The following is an 11,274-nucleotide window of genomic DNA, read 5'->3' on the forward strand; positions in this document are numbered from 1 at the left end:
GGGTCATGTATTTGTATATTTGGAGCACAATTTCCTCTAAATTGCATATTTTTGCATTAGGCACTCAAATTAATATACTGATGAATCACATAACCAAATTTTACATTGACGACGTCGACAATAACAACGCTGACATACATCCCCCAAATACCTTTTGCCCTTCATATTACGATAATATAACAGGCAAGCCAAAAAAACACACTATTTTCCCTGCATCTTTGGGGGACAGTAGGTAGTACTGTCTATACATTTTTTTTACTGTATTGAGTGCAGACATACAACATTCTTTTCAGAAACTTTCTTACAATTGTAGAAACAATAACACTCATAGCCTTTTTAGACTACACAGATTTATTGCAGTTTTCACAAAATAAATATAAAGTATAATAATAAAAGTATTATCGGTACTGGCAGACCATAAGATTATAGGATTGAAATTTTAATTCACACTTTCGCAAATCTTTGAGGTACACATCTCCTGACTACTGGTAATATGTAAAGTACACCCTCAAATAATATGATTGTGGAGGAGTAATAATAAAATAAACAACAGATACTGAGTTAGGTGGGTTTGTTTGTCTTTCAAAGTATGTTACACTGTAGGTAGGCATGATTAAAGTGGGAGGGTCGTCACTAGCGCACGTGCAGGAATTGAGTCCCAAGTAATTATAACAAAATGCAAAGGCTCATGGGTAAACAGACGCTTGTTTGTAAATATTGACACGCTATGGTCATCTGACGCATGTGCAGGTGACGACTCCCCCGCTTTAAGGAATAATAACCTCCGGTACTCTCAAAATAAAATGCATGAAAATGTCTGGGCAGGATATCTACTTGTGTATCATATTGCTTTAGCTAAAAAAAAAACATTATTTTACATATTTTATGTTTTTCATCTAGTTCTGTGATTGATTTTTTCTGTTTGTGATTTGTGAATGCAGCTTTTAACATTTCACCATCACTTTAACATTGCACCCAGAGAATACAGTCTAACTTATTCTCACTGAGTATTAAGCAAGTCAACTCTTGTCCTCACAAACATTACAGCGACATTTCCAGCAGCGATCATTTAGTAGTTTACAGTCTCAGAGTGCAACATTAAATGTTTATACCAGTAACGTCAAAGCTCCAATTTAAAATATTAGATCAACTGTCCTCTGACAAATTTGTTTAAATTTTTAAAAATAAATTGAATATATAATAACACTGTTTAACCTGAACCAAATAAAACTCTTTCCATGATTATATATATACAATGTACATGTTAAGACATTATCAACCAATCAGAATATCTCATTTATATCATATACATTATCAACCAATCAGAATATCTCATTTATATCATATACATTATCAACCAATCAGAATATCTCATTTATAAAGAGACAACTAAAATAATTTTTTTTTATATACAAGAAAATTTATGTGAGATGACACATTGAAATCAATATTTTTGTTAATATTTTTTCAATGTTAAAATATACTAACTTCCATGGCAATAACCAGGGGCTTTAGTCCTACAAATCACATCAAATGGTCTAAAATAAATTAGTGCATATATAAAACGCTCTGGTGTTTTTTTTTTAACCAGCTCTGGTGGTTATGTAAACATTTTTGTTGTGTAAACGGTTTTCATGTGCAATGACAGTTCACTTTAGAATAAAGACCACCAGGTTCCATGCTGAATTTAATGAAATTCTGTCACTGCAGTTATTCTTATTCCATCGACTAACACTGCTATATTGGATGCCTAACACCCCCCCCCCTCCCGAAAAGTTATCCAAAATGCTTTTTTAAACTGTTTCTTTATATTAGTCAAATAAACTAAAACACTGTTGAATACAAGTATATCTTCAAGGTACATAACTATATAAGATGACCAGAGAAAAATATTGTTTTCTTCTATTTTTCTACAATTGAAAATACTTTAAAACACATTATATAATGGAGGTAAAAAGAGAAGGAGTCACAGCCAAGCATAAATCAAAGGTACCAGGATGGTCGCCGCTGTTTGTACATAGATCAGGGAGTTTATTTGTTGAACGGAGCAAGGAGGAACAGTTTCCTCTTAGCGCAGTGGGGATTACCGTGAATTAGCATACTACGGACGCCTTCGGCAGCACTCGGTGATTTTCGTGACAATTCTGTCAAATTCTTATAAACAAATATGGCGACGATCGATAACGCGCACAAGTTTGACTACGACGCTATGTCTTTCAATTCAGAAGACGTAAACAAAATCGAAGAGCATATTACAGACGAAAAATTGTTTTCCATATGCTGTGAACGAAACAATTGCTCGAAAACAAAAATTGCAGCGAATTTTTTGTTGACGCACTGCCGTAGGACATACAAGGGATATAAATTCCAAAAAGCGTCATTTCGAACCTCAAAATTCAGTCTCTGGTACAACGCGGTGCGGTCCATGCCATGCACCATTGCAAAGATCATTAAATGAGCTTTATTGTGGACTAAAAAACAGTACTAGCAAGGTTTCGAAACATTACAATATTGCTGATTCAAAAATACAATGGAAAATGTGCTGAAAAACGAAAAATTACATAAACTTAACAAGAAATTCTCTGATTTTCGAAATTCCAACTTTTCTGTTCTCACAAACACGATTCCTCTATGTATAAAAGATCTGCGCATGCTTTATGTCCTTTGACATTTACTGCGACATCGTCAAACAAGACCTTGGAATGTGTACTGTGCGCAGCAACGCTTGAGAGTAAATGACGCGTCGGCGACGATCCTGGGGTGAAAGAACGATAAGACAAAGGGAATTATGGGATTAAACTTGTCTAAAACAAAAGAAGTTTAGGAGGATTATTTTGGCTGTGACTCCTTCTCTTTTTACCTCCATGATTATATCTAATGCTACTCAAATTGGTATATGAAACATTAAACAAACAAACAAACACTGCTATGTTCATAATGTTTTCCTTGGAGAGGTTTAGATGAAGTATATATTTGACTGTTTATTGTTTCTTATCAGATGCACTTGAACTACAGTAAACAGTCTGTTAATGCTGTTGAACAGTAATGTTTGACAATGGATTATCTCTTAATTGGTCAATTTACATAACAATGAATCCTAAGGTATCACTAGTGTACTGTAAAATACTTTATTTTTGCTGGAATTAAATTTCGCTGAAAAGACTTTTTGAGCGATTTTTATGGAATTTTTTTGACTGATTTTTGATGAGTTGGAATGTAAAATATAGGAAAGATTGCATTTTACAGTTTTCCCACAGTTTGTACCTTTGGTATGAAATTATTCTCTTAACAGTAGCAGCAGCACTGTATTTTGTTGTAATATTAGAACAAAACATTCATATTTAGTAGTTTAGTAGCTACGCTTCTTCCGTTTGTTTTCTCAAAAAAAGTGTGTAACTATCTCATGGGACCCCCCGTCAGATCACAGTTACTAAAATCTCTGAGCTAAAATCATTTTACTAAATCATGGTTACTAAAATCTTTCCAAATTCACACCGATGATACATAAGACAGTGAGAAATGTGAATGTGTCTTGAGTTTAAAAATACAATGCTTTGTCACAGTGTAATGACTCGTTGAAGGTGATAACTAGTGGAAAATTACTAGGACGAACCAGAATAATTCCCTGTAAACGTTGGGACACTGAGTATCCCATCAATTTCAGCTGGAAAAAACTGCAGTATTTTCTAGAAATCATGGTTCTGTCATTTTGACAAAGTCCAGCAATTAGTTTGTCACATTGCGCTTATATAAACAAATGTCTAGCTAGTGTGATCTAATATTTCCTCTATATCCAGACTTTCAAACAATATATGGTAAAAGGTTTAGAATAAATAATGCTACCTAAACAGGATAGTTTTCTGTTGACTTGTAATAGATTAAGATATTTTAAATGATATGCAATTTTAAATACTCTAGTTGCTCAATTTAAAACAAACCCAAAATTGCATCTGACACACCATTGTAATTTACATAAATATGCTAATCACCTGTGATTTACTAATACTGTAAAATGACTAATTTTCACTGGGTTTAAATTTCACTGATTTACCATTTCAGGCATATTCAGTGGGTTTTAAATTCACGGTTTTATCATTTAGATAATGTGTTCTATGCTAAATTTTACATATTCACTGTGTTTTAATTTAGCGCATTTTTCCAGTCAGCGAAATAAGCTAAATTAAAACCCAGTGAATAATTACCCCCTTTACAGTATCTGTTAAATGATTTTGTTAAAGATTCTTCAATTCTAATCTTTATTGAACACTTTGTTCAATGCTTTCTCGTGCTCTGGTCCACCCCAAAGACGTGAAAACAAGTCCTTTTCTTTCTTCATGGCACCATCCAATGGTAGTTCAGTTCCTCCAAGAACTACAGATTTCATGGCTTGCACAATTGCGGGAGATGCTTTCACGTATGGTTTGAGCCAATCAGCAGCTGAGCTAAGAGGATCGTTACTATCAACAATGCCGTCAGCTAAGTTCAACTGCAGAGCATTCTGGGTAGAGACCGACCGTCCACTAGTAAGAAGTTTGAGTGCCGCTTGCCGTCCTACAAGTTGAACGAGTCTTGCACCCCCTCCCCATCCAGGCGTTATACCCATATACATATGAACAAATTGAAGAGTAGCGTCTGAAGTCATAAGTCTGAAATCACATGCTGTGGTGATTTCGGCGCCGCCACCAATGGCTTTACCATGAATTGCAGCAACACTGATCAATGGCAGTCGCAGGAATCGATTCAAAGTGTTTTGCATGAAAAGGCACATGACAGTTCCACCTTCTGGTGTAGATATGGACTTAGCCATGGCGAGATCCGCACCAGCACAGAAAACACCACTCTCCAATGAACCATGTAGGATGACAGCTTTTCCCTGTTTCCAATGTTCCAAGTCCGACACTATGTCTGCAAGATCCACCATCATACTACCTAAAAAATATACAAACATAGTTAGAGCATTATTAAACGCACAATCATGATCATGACTGGTCACAATCATGATTGAATAAAAACAAATGCATCCCTGTAGTCTGTCATAGAGGGTGCTATTCTCAATAACCAAAGTTCATTCAGTACTGTAAAATACTGTATTTTTGCTTGGAATTACTTTTTGCTATTTTCGGAATGATTCAGTGAAAATAAAATCCAGCGAATATGCATATTTCCCTATATTTTACATTCAACTTGCCAAAAATCAGTGAAAATAAATTCCATACAAAACACCCAAAAAGTCTTTTCAGCGAAAATTAATTACGCTTAAATTTAATACAATACTGACACAAAATCATACTTAAAAGTATCAGGACTTCTCTCGTTGTGAAAGCACTCAAGGTCAAAATTTTCAGGGAAATAGTTTAGACTGAGTGAAATTGAGAAGAAAGGATTTTGATTATTTCATCAATGCATCCTGGTTGGGATGTAGGTATAGACACTTTGGTGAAACGCGTTTCAATTTAATCTGCATAGAGGGGTTGATTTTGCCACATAAATGTTCAAATAGCTCATCAGAACGGCGAGAACCATGGAAACCAGCAAACAAATTGTGAGAGCTAGAAATCAACCCCACAATTTAAAATGAGAACTGACTACTCTAACACAAAACTTGTCTATCGCTTTTGTGAATTTTCATGCAACACTGCATGGCAAATGGAAATAGCAAAATACAGAAAATATTGTTTCGAACCCAAACAAATGTATTGCTAGCTAAACTGCTTAACCGGCACTAGAAGCATGTCTTAAAATTGCTTAGTAATTAAGAACTAGTTTGATCAAACCATTTTTACAAGGGTATTTGATCGCAGATACTTTTGTAAATGGTATGTAAGACTACGTCAGTACATACATTTTGCTTAATATATTTGACATATAGCAATTTATACAATTTAATGAAACAGACTGTAAGGGAATTGCATTTTTCTATTAATATCTAACATGTCCTTCAGTATTAGCCTGACATTTCCCGTAAAGGCTGGTCTATAACTTGTTATAATCGTGTAACGAGAACATAGATAACCAGTCAGGAAGGTGATAAACAATTTATAAAATATAAACAAATTTTTGTCATCTTCTACCTGACATAGCATTACTCTTGTCTGGATTGTTTAGGGTAACCATAGCGATACCCGTGTGATCATCCCTCTTAAGTTCGACAGATCCACCATTCAGTTTTTGTAGGTTGATTCTCTCAGTGTTCTCGTTGAAGGTTATTGGTTTGGCGAAACTGATTGGGGCTTGTTCGTTGCGATGGTTGACATGGAGGCCACTGCTTCCATGGTCAAGCTCTAATCTGGGAAACTGCATCACCTCATAGTAATGGGGAGTGCTATTGCCATTACCGTTACCTAGGAAACGCACAGGTACCCTACAAAGTGATGGTGATATCCTCCTTAGTAACATAGTGAATGATTACTTCTGATGCCAAGACATGAATCTGTTAAAAAAGAAAATAATATTTAGGGTTCTATACGATTAGTACTTTTAGATTGTTCAGTATTGGTTCCAGTCTCTTGCAGCTGTGATACTTAAGACTTTCACTGATGGTAACAACAGAGAAACAAAATTCTGTTAGTTTAAAAGCCTGCAATATGAGCTGGTACAAACCACTGCTACGAAGTTTCTCTACTCTGTGCTCCTGCCTATAATGTACATTGTAAGATATGAATCGGTGGGTTTAAAATGTAGATTGATGGGTGTAAGATGTGACCCAATGAGTGTAAAATGTAGATTGCTGGATGTAAGATGCAAAAACAGTGGGTGTAAGACCTAAACTGGTGGGTTTAATATGTAGATTGCTGGATGCAAGATGCAAAAACAGTGGGTGTAAGACCTAAACTGGTGGGTTTAATATGTAGATTGCTGGATGTAAGATGCAAAAACAGTTGGTGTAAGACCTAAACTGGTGAGTTTAATATGTAGATTGCTGGATGTAAGATGCAAAAACAGTGGGTGTAAGACCTAAACTGGTGGGTTTAATATGTAGATTGCTGGATGTAAGATGCAAAAACAGTGGGTGCAAGATGTAAACCAGCGGGTGTAATATGTAAATTGGTGGGTGCAAGATGTAAACCAGTGGGTGTAAAATGGGAACTGGTGGATGTAAGATGGGAATTGGTGGGTGCAAGATGTAAACCAGTGGGTGTAAGATGTAAACCAGTGGGAATTAGGTGTAAAATGGGAATTGGTCATTGTAAGATGGTGGGTGTAAGCAGAAAACAGATGGGAGTCAATCTGATTAAAATCTGATGTAGTGTACGAGCTTTAATTATTTTGGCTATAAACTTATTTTAATTTAATTTTTTATTATATTTGTTATTAATGCCCTTTTATTTTATTATTTTACTTTGATTTTGATTTTGTGATTTTTTTTAATTCCGCCCTACCTACATCTGAGCCGATGCCTATGTAACGAGATTTCAACGAGACCCACTATCGAGATTTTAGTCAACGAATCACAGACCTCCTTCTATAGTGCACATGATGACGTCAGGTAGCAAACGGACTCAAATAAAATGGCGGATTATACAGACGTTAGCGACCGAGAATGACACCCGGGGAATGACACGGCTTTTCGGTAAGTTTATCATTGTAAAATGCAACGAAAGTCATTTTTATGTTAATATTGTGGCTCGAATGGTTCGACTTTAGATCCTTATTTTGCATAGTTATTCTGGGAGTGACGATTTTGTTTCCACACGTTCGACCGAACACCGGTGTCTTTTTCCAGTCGCCTGCCCTGGAGACAGGTGATGTTTTGTTGACGATCAGGCCAAAATCGTCTCCGGTATTGAAGCTGTAGCTGTAAATGTTCATCAAATTGTATCAATGTTTTGTACATTATACAATAACTCTTTATTAAAAGTAATTGAGCTGATTTGGACTGGAATAAAATATTTTTTTTATTTGGAACACATCGCAATTGATCAGGAAATATTATTTTGCTCCAATTTTCTGCGTCGATGCCGTGGGCCGGTGACCGCTATACAATTTAAAATCAGTTTGCATTGTTTACTATAGCTGTTTACAGTGTTCTAATCATTACGATTTACTTATTTTTTTGCTTCCATTCTAGATAATTATGCTCAGTGATGTAAAATTGAAGCGATGACTGAATGAACGAACCTTGGCTGGCGAAGATGTATCTGGAAGTGTACACATTTGTTGGAAGTGAAAAACATATTCAATGTAATGAAAAAAATTGTAAAATGCTGTGGAATTTCTTTTGCAAATAAAAATATACTAGCAATTTTCTATTAATGGTTTATTCAAGTGGGCAAAATATAATGTATAGAAAGATTGCCCGTATACACTGAAAAGTAAGCAACCGACAGCCTGTATAAAAGGGGGTCTGTGATTGGCTGTTACTTACGCGAGATTTGAACGGGACTTACATAGGCGTCGGATCAGATGTAGGTAGGGCGGAATTTAAAAAAAATCAAAGTAAAATAATAAAATAAAAGGGCATTAATAACAAAAGTAATGAAAAATAAAATTAAAATAAGTTTATAGCTAAAATAATTAAAGCCCGCACACTACATCAGATTTTAATCAGATTGGATGGGAGTGTACGTTTTGCGTAAATTTTGTTTTTAGTTACAGGTAGGTGTAAGACAAACTGGTGGGTTTAGTATGTAGATTGCTGGATGTGAGACGCAAAAACAGTGAGTGAAAGATAGAAACTGGTGGGTGTAAAGTGTAAACCAGTGGGTGCAAGATGTAAACCATTGGGTGCAAGATGTAAACCAGTGGGGTGTAAGATGTAAACCAGTGGGTGTAAGATGGGAACTGGTAGGTGTAAGGTGTAATTCTGTGGGTGCAAGATGTAAACCAGTGGGTGTAAGATGTAAACCAGTGGGAATTGGGTGTAAGATGGGAATTGGTGGGTGTAAGATGGAAACTGGTTGGTGTAAGATGGGAACTGGTGGGTGTAAGATGTAAACCAGTGGGTTTAAGGTGTGAACCAGTAGGCATAAGATAATATTTCCCATGGTAACAGGATTCAATCAAAATATAAAAAAAATAATTATCAAATTTATTTTGTGAATCATGAAAATATGACTTTGATGTTTAAAGTGTTAAACATTTAATAATTATTATATACACAGTCAAGAAATTCCATAAGGTGAAAAGGATTGCAATGCAAATTATCTTGTTTGCATATCAATGTTAAACTAATATAATCTTGCAGGCTAAATCAATATTTAGCTTTTGCAATGGTTGTTATTTTTAGAGAGTATTTTCATAGTTTATTCCTGTGTACATGTTGCCCGAGCGAAGTGTCTAGACTATGTCTTAAAAATGGGTCGAATTTGAAATAGTGACTTTGTAAAATTAGGCCATAGAAGATGTCTTTGAATGCTCAATTGGCAAATATTTTAGGTGACAAATATTAAACAGATTACAAAATGAAAATTAATAGGACATTTTCAGTGACTGTATTTTGGGAGAAGTAGTGTATAAGTTATGATATATAATACATGTTGAAAATATTTTTTTTCATGTTTACTCATCACAAATTTGTGAAAATAAATTACATGCAACATAGCATTGTTTTCAATGAAATATTATCCCAACTAAGAAAGAGTATATGTGACATTACCCACCCCTATGTGTATAAATGGTATGGTCCAAAGTGGCAGCTCACATAAACAGCTGGCTGCCACTGATCAATTTTCATATATTGATTGTATGGTAATTTAGTTATACATGTACCTCTGACAACTTGTCTGAGGTCACGGTTATACCTAGACTTAGATTTACAAACAATATAAAATGAAATAAAAAAATAGGAGCAGCTATTATTTTTGCAAATATTGTTGATTGAGATTGTTGATTGTGCCATGGAGCTCCATGATTGTGCATTATGAAGATTAGGTACATTGAAGAATGGACGTCCCTGGTGCAGCCTTGGATTGGACAAGCTATTTGCTAATAATTTATGAAAGTGTGTCAACTACGTGAACGTGGATGGAGGTCATCTGAAGGTCTTGACAACCCTAATGACATTCAGCTGAAGTCATATCCAGAGATTTTGAAATAAATCTCTGTGATAAATTGCAATTATAGACAATATACTTTAATAAATCATATTTTGGAATAGTTTGGCTTTGAAATTCAAAATGTTAAAATTCAACACGACCAAAAACGCCACAAAACCACGGCTACACATGTCCCTGACTCAGTGCTTCGAAAAGAAAAGAAATATTGTTTTGTCTTGTACGCAATTGGAATTATGAATCGATGGCGTCCACGTTATTATATTAGCACAATTATTGAAAATATTAAAAAATAATAAATGAAAACAGGTCAGAAAAAAATATGCATTGTACAAAACGCTTTCAATGAAACACAAATAGAAACGGGACTTTCCGGTGGGACTTTTGTTGTCTCACATAATAAACTCACTGCCATAAATAAAGATAGAAAATAGAAGCGAAAAGAAGAACTTACTTTTTATGTAGAATTCAATATTCAACTCCTTGTCGTTCGACAGCGTGTACGACTATGATGAAATCGTTGTGAAATAACAACCCTGCAACAGTCAACAAAAACTTTAGCGGGAAATGTAAACAGTACATTAACAAACCACGACGACAACACGACGGAAAATCATGATGCAATATCAGACCCCTGAATCTAGGGTTGGACCAAAAAAGTCGCGTTAAAATGGGGCTTCTTTATTATGTTATTACAATCCGTTATACTAAAACCGCCGTTTTTGAAACAATTGATTTTTTAACATCTGAGTATTATAATATAAACACACATACCGAGTTTATTCCGATGCGATCTCTGCGACGAAAGTGTAAGTGCGTTCGACGACGTAAAACAACAAAGGAAAATTCCGCTTATCAGCTGTTATATTTATCGACAGTAAACATGACTGACTCCTCCTACTCACCTTCAAACTGAACTCTTCAACTCGAGGGAAATCCGCGCCATTTCTTTTTACAGACTGAGATTCGTCTGAAATTATTATAGTTGTGTTATTTAGAACACGCAGATGTATATATATATTTAGATTAAAATCGAAAGGTTAAAATGACATTGTGCAATGTCATCACTAGAAAGATATTTTATTTGACACTATGTATATGATTAAGATGAATTTGATAATTTTGACTTTGAGTGTTTAGGCATACCACGCAACGATGCTTAGGATTGGCTGAACCGCTGAATAAAAAACAAAACAAAAAACACCAAACAAGCCCTTCCAGCAATACTATAACATTTTAATGGAATAAATAACTATGCCGCAAATAAATTGAATCACATTTT

The 11,274-nt window shown here is 35.0% G+C and overlaps 1 protein-coding gene and 1 long non-coding RNA gene across 3 annotated transcripts; one reads left to right on the forward strand and one right to left on the reverse strand.

The window, feature by feature from the left end:
• Positions 1-333: 333 nt before the first annotated feature.
• On the reverse strand, positions 334-10,850 carry LOC144364568 (ethylmalonyl-CoA decarboxylase-like). Of its 2 annotated transcripts, XM_085492786.1 has the most exons (4): positions 10,767-10,850; positions 10,447-10,528; positions 6,072-6,430; positions 334-4,929 (listed from the first exon to the last, which is right to left on the reverse strand). In XM_085492786.1, exons 3-4 carry the CDS (start codon positions 6,394-6,396, stop codon positions 4,250-4,252), a joined length of 1,005 nt encoding a protein of 334 aa, XP_085348912.1. In that variant the 5' UTR covers positions 6,397-6,430; positions 10,447-10,528; positions 10,767-10,850; the 3' UTR covers positions 334-4,249. The 2 variants fall into 2 exon arrangements, with proteins under 2 accessions (XP_085348912.1, XP_085348913.1); XM_085492787.1 differs by lacking the exon at positions 10,767-10,850 and having other exon boundaries at positions 10,447-10,589.
• On the forward strand, positions 7,490-8,246 carry LOC146731535 (uncharacterized). The gene is made up of 2 exons (XR_014927077.1): positions 7,490-7,570; positions 8,069-8,246. It is a non-coding gene; the product is annotated as an uncharacterized LOC146731535 (long non-coding RNA).
• Positions 10,851-11,274: the final 424 nt, after the last annotated feature.

This window comes from Saccoglossus kowalevskii, chromosome 18, assembly GCF_978046115.1.
Source record: "Saccoglossus kowalevskii chromosome 18, keSacKowa6.1, whole genome shotgun sequence".
In the NCBI taxonomy this organism is placed as follows: Eukaryota; Metazoa; Hemichordata; class Enteropneusta; family Harrimaniidae; genus Saccoglossus; species Saccoglossus kowalevskii.